The sequence below is a fragment of the Scyliorhinus canicula genome, chromosome 9 (assembly GCF_902713615.1).
Source record: "Scyliorhinus canicula chromosome 9, sScyCan1.1, whole genome shotgun sequence".
Classification (NCBI taxonomy): domain Eukaryota; kingdom Metazoa; phylum Chordata; class Chondrichthyes; order Carcharhiniformes; family Scyliorhinidae; genus Scyliorhinus; species Scyliorhinus canicula.
In genome coordinates, this window is record NC_052154.1 from 133,997,266 (window position 1) to 134,016,825 (window position 19,560).

A 19,560-nucleotide genomic window follows, 5' to 3' on the forward strand; every position below is an offset into this window, starting at 1 on the left:
CTGTCCTTAATGACAATAATGAATTACCACACACTAGGAATCAATGTGGTTTTTGGAGGATATGAGAGTTTCATCATGTGCTGGGGTAGTTAAGGGGAATAATAACTCTCTCCGGGCCTGACTCTGGGTAATGGATTATTTGAAGGATGTTATAATTAGTACTTTTGGGCAGCACGGTGGCGCAGTTGTTAGCACTGCTGCCTCACGGCACCGAGGATTCGGGTTCGATCCCAGTCCAGATCACTTGTCCATGTGGGGTTTGTACATTCTCTCTGTGTCTGCGTGGGTCTCACCCTCACAACACAAAGATGTACAGGGTAGGTGGATTGGCCACACAAAATTGCCCCTTAATTGAGAGAATTGAGCACTTTAATAAAAAATAATAATAATTAGCACTTTGACAAAGAATATCCCAGGCATTTCACAGAAACATTATAAAACAAAATATGACACCAAAACACAAGGAGATACTAGGAAATCTGACTAAAATCTTGGTCAAAGAGTTAGGTTTTATCGAGTGCCTTAAAGGAGGAATATATACCGTGGGGCAGCACGGTAGCATTGTGGATAGCGCAATCGCTCACAGCTCCAGGGTCCCAGGTTCAATTCCGGCTTGGGTCACTGTCTGTGCGGAGTCTGCACATCCTCCCCGTGTGTGCGTGGGTTTCCTCCGGGTGCTACGGTTTCCTCCCACAGTCCAAAGATGTGCAGGTCAGGTGGATTGGCCATGATAAATTGCCCTTAGTGTTGGGTGGGGTGACTGGGATATGGGGATAGGGTGCAGGTGTTAACATTGGTAGGGTGCTCTTTCCAGGAGCCGGTGCAGACTCGATGGGCCAAATGGCCTCCTTCTGCACTGTAAATTCTATAATAAAGGCAGAGAAGAGCAAGGAGGGAATTCAAGAGCTTAGGATCGAGGAAGTTGATGGCACAGCCACCAGTAGTGAAGTGATTAAAACCAAGGATGCTCAAGATACAAGAACTAAAGAGGTGCAGATATCGCCAAGAGTGGAGGGGCTCAAGGAAATTACAGATAGGGAGGGACAGTGCTATTTGAAAACAAGGAGGACGACTTTAAAATGAAGAAACTGCTTAATGGGGAGCGAATGGAGGTCTGCGACCGCAGGAGTGATGGTTGAATGGGGTTTAGCATGAGTTAAGACAAAGGCAGCAGAGTTTTACAAGTTTACAGAGGATGGAAAGTGAGACCAAGAGTGAATCTAGAGGCAAGACCGACTGATGGATTGCACAGCAGATAAGCAAAGTTGGATGATGTTAGGGAGGTGGACATAGGCGGTCTTACTGATAGTGTGAATGTGGTCAGAAGCTAATCTTGGAGTCAAATATAGTACCAGATTTACAAATACACTGGTTTCCTCTCAAACTGTTGGCAGGGAAAGGGATGGAGCCGGTAGCTTGGAAATTAGAGTTTGGAGCAGGGATTAAAAACAATGGCTTCAGTCTTCAAAATGTTTAACTAGATGTCAGATAAGCAGCTGGATAATGTAGCAAGAATGAAGTTGTCAAGAGGGGTAATGGTGAGGTAGAGCTGGGTGCTGTCAGTGTACACACAAAAACTATTGTCGTGCTTTTTGATAGTGCTGCTGCATGTAAATGAGAACAGGAAAAGAAGAAGGATTGACCCTTCTGTTGACACCCAAAATGATTGTCCAGGAGTGAAGAGAAGACATTGCAAGTGATATTCTGGTTAGGTATAGATAAGAATGGAACTAAATGTGAGTTGTCAAATCCAGACAATGGAGAGGTGTTTGAGGAGAGTGATGTGATCAGTTGTGTCAAAGGCTCTAAACATGTCAAGAAGGCAAGTTTCCTTCTAACATGTTCACACAAGATGGTAATTTGTGACTTGAATTAGAGCTGTTTCAGGTGGCAGGGTGGAACTAGATTGGAGAAGTACAAACATGGGGTTTCAGGAAAGACAAGCACCAAATTGGAAGGTAACAACATTCATGGACTTCAATGAGAAAAGAAAGATTGGAAATGGGCAAATATATTGCAAGGTGGGGGTCAAGAACATATGTTTTGATGAGAATATAGATACGGAAATCTGACTCAAGGTGCTCGGGTATTTAAAGGCTGCCTTGTAATTCTCCCCAGGCCTGCATCTGGGTGCTCAGGTATTTAAAGCACAAGTGATTAGCACTGTGGCTTCACAGCACCAGGGTCCCAGGTTCGATTCCCCGCTGGGTCACTGTCTGTGCGGAGTCTGCACGTTCTCCCCATGCCTGCGTGGGTTTCCTCCAGGTGCTCCGGTTTCCTCCCACAGTCCAAAGATGTGCCGGTTAGGTGGATTGGCCATGATAACTTGCCCTTAGTGACCAAATAAAAAGATTATGAGGGGTTACTAGGTTACGGGGATAGGGTCGAGGTGAGGGCTTAAGTGGGTCTGTGCAGACTCAATGGGCTGAATGGCCTTCTTCTGCACTGTATGTTCTATGTTCAAGGCTGCCCTGTAACTCTCCCCAGGCCTGACTCTGGGTGCTGGAGTATTGAAAGGCTGCCCTGTAACTCTCCCCAGGCCTGATTCTGGGTGCTGGAGTATTCAAAGGCTGCCCTGTAACTCTCCCCAGGCCTGATTCTGGGTGCTGGAGTATTGAAAGGCTGCCCTGTAACTCTCCCCAGGCCTGACTCTGGATGCTGGGGTATTGAAAGGCTGCCCTGTAACTCTGCCCAGGCCTGACTCTGGGTGCTGGAGTATTGAAAGGCTGCCCTGTAACTCTCCCCAGGCCTGACTCTGGATGCTGGGGTATTGAATGGCTGCCCTGTAACTCTCCCCAGGCCTGACTCTGGGTGCTGGGGTATTGAATGGCTGCCCTGTAACTCTGCCCAGGCCTGACTCTGGGTGCTGGGGTATTGAATGGCTGCCCTGTAACTCTGCCCAGGCCTGACTCTGGGTGCTGGAGTATTGAATGGCTGCCCTGTAACTCTGCCCAGGCCTGACTCTGGGTGCTGGGGTATTTAATGGCTGCCCTGTAACTCTGCCCAGGCCTGACACTGGGTGCTGGGGTATTTAAAGGCTGCCCTGTAACTCTGTCTAGGCCTGACTCTGGGTGCTGGAGTATTTAAAGGCTACCCTGTAACTCTGCCCAGGCCGGACTCTGGGTGATGGGGTATTGAATGGCTGCCCTGTAACTCTGCCCAGGCCTGACTCTGGGTGCTGGGGTATTGAATGGCTACCCTGTAACTCTGCCCAGGCCTGACCCTGGGTGCTGGAGTATTGAATGGCTACCCTGTAACTCTGCCCAGGCCTGACTCTGGGTGCTGGGGTATTTAAAGGCTACCCTGTAACTCTCCCCAGGCCTGACTCTGGGTGCTGGGGTATTTAAAGGCTACCCTGTAACTCTCCCCAGGCCTGACTCTGGGTGCTGGAGTATTTAAAGGATTCGCGGTTCTGACTCACGGTCGCCTGCGCCTCCACCCTGTTCTCGGTTGCTTTGTTGAGAACGCTGCTGAAATCCATAGCTTCGAATTCGGTCCGGTAAAGGAGCCTCTGCCTCCAACTCAACAGCAGCTAGACAAATTCGTAATTTCCGTATAATTGAACGCCACTTCCGGTCGCTGGGACGTGGCCAGAAGTGCGTCCCAATCCGTGACGTCACTGTGTGTTCCGCAGAGAGTGGTCAAAATTTAGGGAATACCCTGACTCAGCAACTGTTGCATGCACATTACAGGCAGAGCCCTGGCACATCAATCAATGCACACATTACAAGCGAAGCCCTGGCACGTCAATCAATGCACACATTACAAGCGAAGCCCTGGCACGTCAATCAATGCACACATTACAAGCGAAGCCCTGGCACATCAATCAATGCACACATTACAAGCGAAGCCCTGGCACTGCAATCAATGCACACATTACAAGCGAAGCCCTGGCAGGGCAGTCAATGCACACATTACAGGCAGAGCCCTGACTCGGCAATCAATACACACATTACAGGCAAAGGCCTGGCAGGGCAGTCAATGCACACATTACAGGCAAAGACCTGGCAGGGCAGTCAATGCACACATTACAGGCAAAGCCCTGGCAGGGCAGTCAATGCACACATTACAGGCAAAGCCCTGGCACCGCAATCAATGCACACATTACAGGCGAAGCCCTGGCACCGCAATCAATGCACACATTACAGGCAACGCCCTGGCACGGCAAGCAATGCACACACATTACAGACGGAGCCCTGACTCGGCAATCGATGCACACACATTACTAGCGGAACATTGACTCGGCAAGCAATGCACACACATTGCAGGCGGAACCTTGAATTCGCAATCAATGCACACATTACAGGCGGAGCCTTGACTCGGCAATCAATGCACACACATTACAAGCGGAGCCTTGACTCGGCAAGCAATGCACACACATGACAGGTGGAACCTTGACTCGGCAATCAATGCACACGTTACAGGCGGAGGCCTGGCACCGCACTCAATGCACACATTAAAGCGGGACCCCTGACTCGGCAATCAATGCACACATTACAGGCAGAGCCCTGACTCGGCAATCAATGCACACATTACAGGCGAAGCCCTGGCACCGCAATCAAAGCACACACATTACAGCCGAAGCCCTGACACGGCAAGCAATGCACACACATTACAGGCGGAGCCCTGGCACGTCAATCAATGCACACATTACAGGCAGAGTCCTGGCACGGCCAGGAATGCACACATTACAGACGGATCCCTGACCCGGCAAGCAATGCACACACATTACTAGCGGAACATTGACTCGGCAAACAATGCACGCACATTGCAGGCAGAACCTTGAATTCGCAATCAATGCACACATTACAGGTGGAGCTCTGGCATGGGAAGGAATCCAACTATTACAGGTGGAGCCTTGACTTGGCAAACAACGCATACACATGACAGGCGGAACTTTGATTCGGCAATCAATGCCCACAACACAGGCGATGCCCTGGCAGGACAATCAATGCACACATTACAGGCTGAGCCTTGACTCGGCAATCAATGCACACACATGACAGGTGGAACCTTGACTCAGCAATCAATGCACACGTTACAGGCGGAGGCTTGGCACAGAACTCAATGCACACATTACAGGCGGAGACCTGGCACTGCACTCAATGCACACATTACAGGCGGAGACCTGACACGGCAATCAATGCACACATTAAAGCGGGACCCCTGATTCGGCAAACAATGCACATACAATATTAGTGGAACGTTGACTTCGCAATCAATCCACACATTACAGGCGGAGCCCTGGCACGGCAATCAATGCACAGATTACAAACGGAGCCCTGGCATGGCAAGCAATGCACACACATTACAGGCATCGCCCTGGCACGGCAAGCAAACCACACGCATTGTAGGCATCGCCCTGGCATGGCAAGCAATGCACACGCATTCCAGGCAAAGCGCTGACTCGGCAAGTAATGCAGACATATTACAGGTGGAACCTTGACTTCGCAATCAATCCACACATTACAGGCGGAGCCCTAGCATGGCAAGCAATGCACACACATTACTAGCGGAACCTTGACTCGGCAAGCAATGCACACACATTACAGGCAGAACCTTGACTTCGCAATCAATGCACACATTACAGGCGGAGCCCTGGCATGGCAAGGAATGCACACATTACAGGCGTAGCCCTGACTCAGCAAGCAATGCACACACATTACTAGAGGAACCTTGACTCGGCAGTCAATGCAGACATTACAGGTGGAGCCCTGACTAGGCAAGCGATACACACACATGACAGGCAGAACCTTGACTGGACAATCAATGTCCACATTACAGGAGTAGCCCTGGCACGGCAATCAATGCACACATTAGAGGTGGAGCCTTGACTCGGCAAGCAATGCACACACATTACGAGCAGAACATTGACTCGGCAAGCAATGCACGCACATTGCAGGCAGAATCTTGAATTCGCAATCAATGCACACATTACAGGCGGAGCTCTGGAATGGGAAGGAATCCACACATTACAGGCAGAGCCTTGACTTGGCAAGCAACGCATACACATGACAGGTGGAACTTTGATTCGGCAATCAATGCCCACAACACAGGCGGAGCCCTGGCAGGGCAATCAATGCACACATTACAGGCGGAGACCTGGCACGGAAATCAATGCACACGTTACAGGCGGAGACCTGGCACGGCAATCAATGCACACACATTACAGGCGGAAACCTGGCACGGCAATCAATGCACACAGTAAAGCGGGACCCCTGACTCGGCAAACAATGCACATACATTACTAGCGGAACCTTGACTTTGCAATCAATCCACACATTATAGGCGGAGTCCTGGCACGGCAATCAATGCACACATTGCAGGCGAAGCGCTGACTCGGCAAGTAATGCAGACATATTACAGGCGGAACCTTGACTTCACAATAAATCCACACATTACAGGCGGAGCCCTAGCATGGCAAGCAATGCACACACATTACTAGCGGAACCTTGACTCGGCAAGCAATGTACACATATTACAGGCAGAACCTTGACTTTGCAATCAATGCACACATTACAGGCGGAGCACTGGCACAGCAAGGAATGCACACATTACAGGCGGAGCCCTGACCCGGCAAGCAATGCACACACATTACTAAAGGAACCTTGACTCGGCAGTCAATGCAGACATTACAGGCGGAGCCCTGACTTAGCAAGTGATACACACAGATGACAGGCGGAACCTTGACTTGGCAATCAATGCCCACATTACAGGCGGAGCCCTGGCACAGCAATCATGCACACATTGCAAGCGGAGACCTGGCATGGCAGTCAATGCACACTTTACAGGCGGCAACCTAGCATGGCAATCAGTGGACACATAACAGGCGGAGCCCCGACTCGGCAAACAATGCACATACATTACCAGCGGAACCTTGACTTCGCAATCAATCCACACAATACAGGTGGAGCCCTGGCATGGCAATCAATGCACACATTGCAGGCAGAGCCCTGACTCGGCAATCAATGCACACACATCACAGGCGGAGCCGTGACTCCGCCAGCAATGCACACACATGACAGGCATAGCCCTAGCAAGGCAAGCAATGCACACACATTACAGGCATCGCTCTGGCACAGCAAGCAATGCACACACATTACAGACGAAGCCCTGACTCGGCAAGCAATGCAGACATATTACAGGTAGAACCTTGACTTTGCAATCTATCCACACATTACAGGCGGAGCCCTAGCATGGCAAGCAATGCACACACATTACTAGCGGAACCTTGACTCGGCAAGCAATGCACACACATTACAGGCGGAACCTTTACTTTGCAATCAATGCACACATTACAGGCGGAGCCCTGGCATGGCAAGGAATGCACACATTACAGGCGTAGCCCTGACTCAGCAAGCAATGCACACACATTACTAGCAGAACCTTGACTCGTCAGTCAATGCACACATTACAGGTGGAGCCCTGACTAGGCAAGCGATACACACACATGACAGGCGGAACCTTGACTGGACAATCAATGTCCACATTACAGGAGTAGCCCTGGCATGGCAATCAATGCACACATTAGAGGTGGAGCCTTGACTCGGCAAGCAATGCACACTCATTACGAGCGGAACATTGACTCGGCAAGCAATGCACGCACATTGCAGGCAGAACCTTGAATTCGCAATCAATGCACACATTACAGGCGGAGCCCTGGCATGGGAAGGAATCCACACATTACAGGCGGAGCCTTGACTTGGCAAGCAACGCATACACATGACAGGCGGAACTTTGATTCGGCAATCAATGGCCACAACACAGGCGGAGCCCTGGCAGGGCAATCAATGCACACATTACAGGCTGAGCCTTGACTCGGCAATCAATGCACACACATTACAGGCGGAGCCCTGGCAGGGCAATCAATGCACACATTACAGGCGGAGCCTTGACTCGGCAATCAATGCACACACATTACAGGTGGAGCCTTGACTCGGCAAGTAATGCACACGCATGACAGGTGGAACCTTGACTCGGCAATCAATGCACACGTTACAGGCAGAGGCCTGGTACAGCACTCAATGCACACATTACAGGCGAAGCCCTGGCATGGCAATCAATGCACACATTACAGATGGAGTCTGACTCGGCAATCAATGCACACACAATATTAGCGGAACATTGACTCGGCAAGTAATGCACGCACATTTCAGGCGGAACCTTGAATTTGCAATCAATGCACACATTACAGGCGGAGCCCTGTAATGGGAAGGAATCCACACATTACAGGTGGAGCCTTGACTTGGCAAGCAACGCATACACATGACAGGCTGAGCCTTGACTCGGCAATCAATGCACACATTACAGGCTGAGCCTTGACTCGGCAATCAATGCACACACATTACAGGCGGAGACCTGGCACGGCAATCAATGCACACATTACAGGCGGAGACCTGACTCGGCAAGCAACGCACACACATTACTAGCGGAATTCGATGGGACCGTGCGATGGAATGGCCAGCTCGCATGCAGGGATCGCCCAGGGGGAATTTGCTACCATGGACATTAGTCTAACATTATCATACAATGCGGAGCACCAGAGCTCATCGCAGAGCGGACTATCATCACCCTCCATCCCATGGACCAGACACGCTGTTGCTGCCTATCCAGGGCATCCACCCCTTGGTGCTGTAGTTATGTATCATGGAGGGGGTGCAGGTGGGCACGGTGCCAAGGAGGGAAGTGAAAGGGTGTGGGTTGGGATGTGGTGCTCATGCCCCTGGCTAGTCCCCTCCCTCTACCCTCCCTCCTAGTCAGTGAACTTGAAGGCAATCAAAGCGTGCCATGCGCGTTGGCCCTGGCACACACATTGTGTGGCCTCCCATGCTTGCCTGGGCCCTGTGTCCTGTCCATCCTCGCCCTCCCTTGCATCCTCCTTGGTGGACAAGGCATGCTCTTCAATGTCCTCTTACAGCACATCACCTCTCTGCGGCAACCAGCAGGATGGTAAAATCCATTGTCTGCAGGGAATGAAAGGCCAATAAAAAGAGGACACAAATCAGATACCAGAAATATTGGAGAATGAAAAGCTTAGTGAGAGGGAAGAACTGAGGGAGATCACTATTAGTAGGGAAATGATGCTGGGAAAATTAATGGGATTGAAGGTGGATAAATCCCCATGGCCTGATAATCTGCATCACAGAGTGCTTAAGGAGGTGGCTCTAGAAATAGTGGATGCATTGGTGGTCATCTTCCGGGATTCTATAGACTCTGGAACTGTCCCTGCAGATTGGAGGGTAGCTCACGTCACTCCAATATTCAAAAAGGGAGGTAGAGAGAAAGCAGGGAATTATAGACCAGTGAGTCTAACCATCGGTAGTGGGGAAAATTCTTGAATGCATTAGAACATAGAACATAGAACAGTACAGCACAGAACAGGCCCTTCAGCCCTCGATGTTGTGCCGAACAATGATCACCCTACTTAAACCCACATAACCCGTATACCCTTAACCCATTAACCTTACACTACGGGCAATTTAGCATGGCCAATCCACCTAACCCGCACATCTTTGGACTGTGGGAGGAAACCGGAGCACCCGGAGGAAACCCACGCACACACGGGGAGGACGTGCAGACTCCACACAGACAGTGACCCAGCCGGGACTCGAACCTGGGACCCTGGAGCTGTGAAGCATTGATGCTAACCACCATGCTACCGTGAGGCCCCAAGGACATTATCAAGGACTTTATAGTGGAACATTTAGAAAGCAGTGGCAGGATCAGTCAGAGTCAGCATGGATTTATGAAGGGAAAATCATGCTTGGTAAATCTGTTGGAATTCTTTGAAGATGTAACTAGCACAATTGACAAGGGGGAACCAGTTGATGCGGTATATTTGGACTTTCAGAAGGCGTTTGAAAAAGTCCCACATAAGAGATTATTGTGTAAAATTAAAGCACATGGGATTGGGGGAAGTATATTGAGGTGGATAGAAAACTGGTTAGCAGAGTGAATTCACGGGTCCTTTCAAATCTGCAGGCAGTAACTAGTGGTGTGTCACAGGGATCAGTGCCGGGACCCCAGCTATTCACAATATATATTAAAGATTTGGATGAGGGAACAAAATGTAACATCTCAAAGTTTGCAGATGATTCCAAGTTTGATGGGATGGTTAACTGTGACAAGGATGCAAAGATCCTCCACAGCATGATCTGGACAGGTTGGTGAGTGGGCAAATCAATGGCAGATGCAATATAATTTGGATAAGTGTTAGGTTATTCGCTTTGGAAGCAAAAACAGGAAAGCAGATAACTACCTGAATAGTTGTAAATTGGGAAAGGGGAGTGTGCAGCGGGACCTGGGTGTCCTTGTGCACCAGTCGCTGAAGGTAAGCATGCAGGTGCAGCAGATGGATAAGAAGGCTAATGGTATGTTGGCCTTCATTGCGAGAGGTTTCGAGTACAGGAGCAGGGATGTGTTGTTGCAAATATGCAGGGCCTTGGTGAGGCCACACCTCGAATATTGTGTGCACTTTTGGTCTCCTTTTCTGAGGAAGGATGTTCTTGCTCTCGAGGGAGTGCAGCGAAGGTTTACCAGACTGATTCCAGGGATGGCGAGACAGTCATATGAGGAGAGATTGACTAGGTTGGGATCGTTCTTGCTGGAGTTCAGTAGAAGGAGGGTGGATCTCATAGCCCCTAACAGGACTAGACAGGGTAGATGCAGGAAAGATGTTACCAATGATGGGTGTGTCCAGAACTAGGGGTCACAGTCTGAGGATTCAGGGGAAACCATTTCGGACAGACATGAGGAGACATTTCTTTAACCACAGAGTGGTGAGCCTGTGGAATTCCTTACCTCACAGGAAGTAGTTCATGCTAAAACATTGACTATATTCAAGAGGCGGCTAGATATAGCACTTAGGGCGAATGGGAACAAAGGTTATGGGGAGAAAGCAGGATTAGGCTATTGAGTTGGATGATCAGCCATGATCGTGATGAATGGTGGCGGAGCAGCACGAAGGGCCAAAGGCCTCCTCCTGCTCCTATCTTCTATGTATCTATGTATCTATGACATGTTAACATGGTGCGTACCCCCGTGCCCAACCAGGTTCAACGGGCCACACGGTGTCCCTGGTTGGCTCTGCGGGATCCGCCCCGCACCTCCCTCCCCCATCCCCTCACCCTGCCCCGCCGATGGCCGGAACTGTGGGGGCCCCTGGCCCTGGCGCCCGTCCCTGATGCCAGGGGTACCATTGGCTGGCACTGGCCTCGCTAGGGGCTGCCGTAGGTGTTGCCCTGGGTGGTCCGCCAGTGGTTGGCGGCCGGTTGGGCGGAGAGTTTGGGGCGGGAGGGCGGTGTGGCAGGGGAGTTCGGTGTGGGGGTGGGGGCACCCATACGGCTGGTGTCACTGTGTAGAGCCAGGGGCCAAGGTTGGTGGTCAGTGGATGCGCAGCAAGATGGCTGCCGTAATGGCGACATGGCTGGACAGCACCCCAGACCCTTTGGGAACTCGGCCCATTGGAGGCGGAGAATCACGGGTGGGCCCACTAATGATATGCAAACGGTGCTTAAACTATGTGCGCCGTGCGTTGCATTGACACCGTTTTCGAGGTGACGGAGAATCGCGATTTGGTGTCAAATCGGCACCTGCCGCAATTTTGCAGTCGGAAGCTGTTCTCCGCCTAATCACTGTTCCCAATTTTGGCATCGGCCCATGGAGAAGTCCTCCCAAGGACTCCACATGCAGACAGACAGACAGACAGGACACAGTTTACTGTACTACTCCTCAACACAATACTCTCTCACTCTCCACACCCCCTCAATGTCCTCTTCCCTGACCTGCTCCCAGGCCGTGGGGGGATCCTCCAATTGGGAGGAAGCTCCACCTCCTAATCTCCTGGGGAGTTTGCATTCCAAAGCAGACTCTAATACAATGTAGGCTCAAACCCAGGGGTCGTAACAGCAGCCATCCATCATCTCTAGAATCCATCTCTTTTGTTTATTTTTGAACAAGGTTGTAATAAGATCTAGAGCAGAGTAATCCCGGTGGACATCAAACCAAGCATTGTTGAGCAGGTTTTTGATAACTGTCATTTGGTACTATGTCGATGATACCTTCCATCATTTTGCTGATGGTGGAGAACAGACTGATGATGCAGTAATTAGCCAGGTTGGGTCTGTCCATCTTTTCACAGGCTAGACATATCTAGGCAAACTGCCAATTTTTATACAGTAGAACATAGAACAGACAGTGCAGAAGGAGGCCATTCGGCCCATCGAGTCTGCACCGACCCACTTAAGCCCTCACTTCCACCCTATCCCCATAACCCAACAACCTCTCCTAACCCCTTTTGGTCACTAAGGGCAATTTATGATGGCCAATCCACCTAACCTGCATGTCTTTGGACTGTGAGAGGAAACCAGAGCACCCGGAGGAAACCCACGCAGACACGGGGAGAACGTGCAGACTCCGCACAAACAGTGACCCAGCAAGGAATCGAACCTGGGACCTTGGCGCTGTGAAGTCACAGTGCTATCCACTTGTGCTACCGTGCTGCCCTCAATTTGTTGGGTAGATGCCAACATTGTAGCTGGACAGTATAGCTTGGCTTGGCGCATTATGGTAGATGATAATCCTTAGCCCCCTTTTAGGGAAAATCCCCAATCAGGCTGTCTGTTTTCTCAAATGTTTCCTTGCAGCTTTAGGTTGAAAAAGAGAGATCCCAAAGATATGGGGCGTGTTCTCTTGTACCCGGCGGGGTGGGGGGTCCCGGCGAGATGGAGTGGCGTGAACCACTCCAGCGTCGGCCCGCCCCAAAGGTATGGAATCCTCCGCACCTTCAGGGGCTGGGCCGGCGCCAGAGTGGTTTGTGCCCCGGCGGTTGGCGTGGAAGGCCTTTGGCGCTGCGCCAGCCGGGGCCGAAGGGACTCCGCCGAGTCTGCGCATGCGCGGGAGCGTCAGCGGCTGCTGACGTCATCCCTGCCAATGCGCAGGGAGGGTGTTCACCTACGCATCGGCCATCACGGATGCCTACACGGCCAACGCGTAGGAGAAGAGTGCCCCCACTACACAGGCCCACCCGCGGATCAGTGGGCCCCGATCGCGGGCCAGGTCACCGTGAGGGCACCCCCGGGGCCAGATCTCCCCGCGCCCCCCCCAGGACCCCAGAGCCCACCCACACCGCCAGGTCCCACCGGTAAGGGACCGAGTCTGATCTACGCCGGCGGGACTGGCAAAGAACCAGCAGGACTTCGCCCATCGCGGGTCAGGGAATCGCCGGGTGGCGCTGTGAGCAGCCGCCAACCGGCGCAGTTCCCACCCCCGGCGATTCTCCGTCCCGGGGAGGGGGGGGGGGGGGGGATCGGAGAATCCAGCCCATGAAGTGTGTCTGAGGACTGATCCATTTCTCCCTGAAGGAAAGGAGCCCCTCCAAATTATTACTGTCCTCTGGATAATCTTTCAAACAAGTTTCAACCAGATTACAATATCGTGGATATTATTAGTGTCTGGATATAACTCTTCAGTAATGTACACCCCCAACCAAATTGGTCGGATTCTTAAGTTAGTGATATAGGAGACTACGTGAGACAATATCAATTCTAAAATATATAGAAGTTTATTAAAGGACCAAAAATGCAATTCAAGGCAGGTGGAAGTCAATTGCAACATTAAATAAGTTCTGGGCAAAAGAGGGAAAATACTTACTTACTTCCCCCCACACACACTGTGGTGAATGTAATATAGATGTATATATGTTAATTCACACTGTCTTTGTAAGCGCAGTAGCGCTATCCTACCACTAGGGGGAGTAGCGCTGGGAGCACTCAGGAACTTGTACTGGGCTCCACCCTTGGCTCCACCCATGACTCCTCCCCCTAGTGCAGCGATCTCCTCCTTAATGCCGTCGAAGGCCTGGCGTGCATCGGCTGACAGGGGAAATCGTATGGTCCTAAAGAGTGGGCGGGCTTTGTCCGCATATTGAGGGACTCACTGGGCGTAGTAGGGGAAAAATCCCAAGCACCGTTTGAGGGCCTTGGGCCAATGAGCGGGAGGGAGTTCTAAGATGGGGCGCATAAGGTCTGGGTCGGGACCCAGGACTCCGTTTTCCACGACATAGACGAGGATGGCTAGTCTGGATGTGCGGAAAATGCATTTCTCCTTGTTGTACGTGAGATTCAGTTTCTGTGCCATCTGGAGAAAACGGTGGAGGTTGGCATCGTGGTCCTACTGGCCATAGCCGCAGATGGTGACATTGTCCAAGTACAGAAACGTGGCCCGCAGCCCGTACTGGTCCACCATTCGGTCCATTGCTCGTTGGAACACCGAGACCCCATTAGTGACGGCGAAAGGGACCCGGAGGAAAAGGAAGAGGCGACCATCGGCCTCGAATGCCATGTAGTGGCGGTCCTCCGGGCGGATTGGGAGCTGGTGGTATGCAGACTTCAGATCCACCGTGGAAAAGAGCCGGTACTGGCCGATCTGGTTTACCATGTCTGCAATCCTGGGGAGGGGATACGTGTCGAGGAGCGTAAATCTATTTATGGTCTGACTGCAGTCGACCACCATACGGAATTTTTCCCCAGTCTTAACAATCACCACCTGAGCTCTCCAGGGACTATTGCTGGCCTCTATAACCCCCTCACTGAGTAGCCTTCAGACCTCTGCTCTGACAAATACCCTATCCTGCAGGCTATATTGCCTGAGACGAGTGGCTATGGGTTTACAGTCCTTAGTGAGATTTGCCAAGAGAGGAGGGGGGGGGAATTCGCAGCATAGCGAGGCTGCAGATCGTGAGTGGGGGCAGGGGCCCTCCGAAGCTGAGGGTGAGGCTCTTGAGTTGCATTGGAAGTCCAGGCCTAATAAGAGTGACGCACAGAGTTAGGGCAAAACGTAGAGTTTGAATTTCGAGTAGCTAGCGCCTCGGATTGTAAGTGTCGCGGCGGTGCGCCTCTGGATCTGGACCGAGTTGGAGCCTGAAGCGAGCGAGATAGTTTGCTGCGCGGGGAAAACGGGTAGCGAACAGCGTCTTACCAGGTCTGGATGTATGAAGCTCTCCGTGCTCCCGGAGTCGAAGAGGCATGGCGTTTTGTACCCGTTGATATGGACCTCTGCCATCGAGTTTCGTCTGCAGAGGGTGAAAGGACGACATGTGAGCATGGAGCATACTCCCGTGCACAATCGGGTTCGATTGTCTACAGGGTGTCCCCGGTTGGCAGTGTGGGCTCTGCCCACGCATGTTCCTCCCCCACCCCTGCACACGTGTCCTGTCGGTGTCCGGCATAGTTGGTGCCCCCGGTCCTGGCGCCCGTCCCTGATGCCAGGGGTACCCATTGGCTGGCACTGCCCTCACTGGTGGCTGCCGTGGGTGTGGCCCTGGGTGGTCCGCCGATGGGTGATAGCTGGTTAGGCGGGGTGTTTGGGGCAGGGATGGGGGCGCTCTGTGGTGGAGAGATGGGGTGCAGGGGTGACGCACCCATATGGCCAGTGTCACTGTGTAGAACCAGGGGCCAAGGTGGGTGGTCAGTGGGTGCACAGTAAGATGGCCACCATAATGGCGGTCGGTGCCTGGGCATCGCCCAGTCCTGTGGGGGAGGCACCCCAGCTGCTCGGCCTGGCGCGGAAGCTATTTTCCACCCAATCTCGAGAATCCCGTCCACGGTCTTTCTTGGCACTGCCGGCACCAAGAATCACCCCGCTAAACATGCCGTTCAGCGGACTTTAACTCATGTCGCTAAATTGTGCCCATTTTTTTTCAAGGCTGCAGAGATGAAACGAAATGAAATGAAAATCGCTTATTGTCACGAGTAGGCTTCAATGAAGTTACTGTGAAAAGCCCCTAGTCGCCACATTCCGGAGTCGTGAGCCACCTCGGGAGCGACACCCCGGATGTAGACTTCCTAGGGAAGACAAAAACACGTTCATGGGATGTGTGGTTAGTCGCGGTGCACAGTAGTGACCGAATGGAATGGAGCACGTCAGGGAGGACCTGCTGCCAGCGAGCGGCTGGGAGGTTCCTGGACCGTAGGGCCAACTGGACGGCCCTCCAAACCGTCCCGTTCTCCCTCTCTACCTGCCCGTTTCCCCGGGGGTTGTAGCTGGTCGTCCTGCTGGAGGCGATACCCCTGCTGAGCAGGAACTGATGCAGCTCATTGCTCATGAACGAGGATCCCCTGTCACTGTGGATATAGTCGGGGAAACCGAACAGGGCGAAAATGGAATCCAGGGCCTTGATGACGGTGGCAGACGTCATATCCGGGCATGGGATGGCAAAGGGGAACCTAGAAAATTCATCGACCACACTAAGGATGTAGGTGTTGCGGTCGGTGGAGGGAAGGGGCCCTATGAAGTCCACGCTGAGGCGTTCAAAGGGGCGGGACGCTTTCACCAGGCGCACGCAATCTGGCCGGTAGAAGTGCGGCTTGCACTCGGCACAGATCTGGCAGTCTCTGGTGACTGTCCGTACTTCCTCGATGGAGTAGGGCAGATTTCGGGCTTTGATTAGATGGTACAAGCGAGTGACCCCCGGATGGCAAAGGCTCTCGTGCAAGGCACGGAGCTGGTTCACTTGTGCGCTGGCACATGTACCTCGGGAGAGGGCGTCTGGGGGCTCGTTGAGCTTGCCGGGGCGATACAAGATCTCGTAGTTAAAGGTGGAGAGCTCGATTCTCCACCGCAAGATTTTGTCATTCTTGATCTTGCCCCACTGCGTGTTGTTGAACATGAAGGCTACCGACCGTTGGTCAGTGAGGAGAGTGAATCTCCTGCCGGCCAGGTAATGCCTCCAGTGCCGCACCGCTTCAACGATTGCCTGGGCCTCCTTTTCAACAGAGGAATGCCAAATTTCGGAGGCGTGGAGGGTGCGTGAAAAGAATGCCACGGGTCTGACTGCCTGATTCAGCATGGCGGCAAGTGCGACATCTGAAGCGTCGCTTTCTACTTGGAAAGGCAGTGTCTCATCCACTGCGTGCATCCCTGCCCTGGCTATGTCAGATCGAATGCGGGCGAAGGCCTGTTGTGCACAGCCGAGAGGGGAAAATGTGTGGACTGGATAAGTGGGTGGGCCTTGTCCGCGTATTGTGGGACCTACTGGGCGTAATAAGAAAAGAACCCAAGACAGCGTTTGAGGGCCTTGGGGCAGTGGGGGAGTGGAAGCTCCATGAGGGGGCGCATGCGGTCGGGGTCGGGCCCCAGTAGTCCATTTTGGACTACGTAGCCGAGGATGGCTAAGCGGTCTGTGCGGAACACGTACTTCTCCTTATTGTACGTGAGATTAAGGAGAGATGCGGTGTGGAGGAATTTAGAAAGGTTGGCATCATGGTCCTGCTGGTCATGGCCGCAGATGGTGACATTGTCGAGGTACGGGTAGGTGGCCTGCAGTCCGTACCGGTCAACCATTCGGTCCATTTCTCGTTGAAATACCGAGACTCCATTCATGACGCCGAAGGGAACCCTAAGAAATTGGTACAGACGACCGTCTGCCTCGAAGGCAGTGTAGGGACGGTCCGATTTACGGATGGGGAGCTGGTGGTAGGCGGATTTCAGGTCAATAGTAGAGAAGACCCGGTACTGTGCAATCTGATTGACCATATCAGAAATGCGGGGGAGGGGGTACGCGTCGAGCTGCGTGTGCCGGTTGATGGTCTGGCTGTAGTCCACGACCATCCTGTGCTTCTCCCCGGTCTTAACCACTACCACCTGGGCTCTCCAAGGGCTGTTGCTGGCCTCGATGATACCCTCACGAAACAGTCGCTGGACTTCGGACCTGATGAAGGCCTTGTCCTGGGTGCTGTACCGTCTGCCCCTGGTGGCGACGGGCTTGCAATCTGCGGTCAGATTGGCAAAGAGTGAGGGAGGCTCGACCTTGAGGGTCGCGAGGTCCCAAACGGTGAGGGGAGGTAGGGGTCCGCCGAATTTGAGGGTGAGGCTCTGGAGATTGCACTGGAAATCCAGGCCTAGTAAGAGTGAAGCGCAGAGGTTGGGTAGAACGTACAGACGGAAACGGTCGAATTTCACGCCCTGTACAGTAAGTTTAACCAGGCAGAAACCCCGGATCGGGACAGAGTGGGACCCGGAGGCGAGAGAGATCTGCCGGTTGGCGGGATGGACCGCAAGGGGATAGCGCCTTACCGTGTCCGGGTGGACGAAGCTCTTGGTGCTCCTGGAGTCAATGAGGCAGGAGGTCACGTGGCCGTTGACCAGCACCGATGTGGAAGAGGGTGCCAGGTTGCGAGGACGGGACTGGTCGAGCGTAATGGAGGTGTGTAGTGGGCGATCGGCGGTCGAGTCAGATGAGTCCGACGAGGAGCGGTAGCGACCCGTGTCCCGTGGCACCGTCCCGGGGGAACAAAATGGCGGCATCTGGAGTACCTGTGGCTAAAATGGCGGCGCCCATGGAGCGCACGTTGTGGGGTCGGGACAAAATGGCGGCGCCCATGGAACGCTCATGGCGGTGGTGGATGAAGATGGCGGCGCCCATGGAGCGCACGTGGCGGGGGCGGCGAAAGATGGGGCGCCCACTGATCGCACGTGGGGTTGGGGGAAGCGGACAGCGGGGCCCATTTTGCGAGCGGCTGAGGCGAGGGGACCGGGGGCACGATAGCGGCAACCGTCCGGGACTGACACGCCGCTGCAAAGTGGCCTTTCTTGTCACAAGTTTTGCAGGTCGCGGTGCGGGCCGGGCAGCGCTGGCGGGGGTGCTTCTGCTGACCACAGAAGTAACAGTGGGGACCCCCAGGGAGCGCGGTGCGGTGGGCAGCGCAGGCATAGTGCGTGGGGGCGGCTGCTGGGGGGGGCCGTTTCCGGGGTCCACGAGTGGTAGGACGGGTGGGCCTGGGGGGCCGTTTGCGGGGTCCACGAGGGGTAGGACGGGTGGGCCGAGTGGCTAGCGGAGTAAGATCGCGCACTACGGGAGGCAGCCGTCATGGAGAGCGCCAGGGCCTTTGCGGCCGCGAGGTCGGGGGGCCCCTTCCAGCAGTCGTTGCCGGATGGGGTCCGATGCAATGCCTGTAACAAAGGCATCGCGCATGAGTAAGTCAGAGTGTTCCGTGGCTGTGAGGGCCCGGCAGTCGCAGTCTCATACCAGAGGTATAAGGGCCCTCCAGAAGTCCTCAATCGACTCACCCGGCTGTTGGACGCGAGTAGAGAGTTGATGCCTCGCAAACAGGGTGTTCGCCGACTGTGCATAGTTCTCCTTGAGCAGTTCCATAGCTGTAGTGTAGTCAGTTGCATCGCGAATTAGCGGAAAGACACTTGAGCTAAGTCTGGAGTACAGGAGTTGCTTTTTCTGAGCCTCCGTCGGGGGAGGGTCCACTGAAGAGATGTAGGCCTCAAAGACTGCAAGCCAGTGAACAAAGTGTTTTCTGGCGTGAGGCGACTGCTGATCCAGCTGCAGACGGTCAGGCTTGATTCTGATGTCCATGGTGAACGGAAAATCGCACAGCAATAAATTGCAGTGCTAACAATTATACTCAAAGACGAGAGACAAGTTCAATCGAGGCTTTATTGCTGTGCGATGCTATTCCTCCATCTGCAACTGTAGACTAGGATCTGAGTGGCTGACACGCATATTTATACACAAGCTCCCTGTGGGCGGAGCTAGCCGGCAGGGGCTTACCG

The 19,560-nt window shown here is 53.1% G+C and overlaps 1 protein-coding gene across 1 annotated transcript in view; it reads right to left on the bottom strand.

The window, feature by feature from the left end:
- The window catches only part of spty2d1 (SPT2 chromatin protein domain containing 1), a 53,810-nt gene extending 50,247 nt beyond the window's left edge, over positions 1-3,563 (bottom strand). Inside the window, exon 1 of the mRNA XM_038807659.1 lies at positions 3,422-3,563. Within this exon, the coding sequence (XP_038663587.1) occupies positions 3,422-3,481 (60 nt within the window). The 5' untranslated portion in view covers positions 3,482-3,563. The remainder of the gene's footprint in view (positions 1-3,421) is intronic.
- Between the last annotated feature and the right edge of the window lie 15,997 nt (positions 3,564-19,560).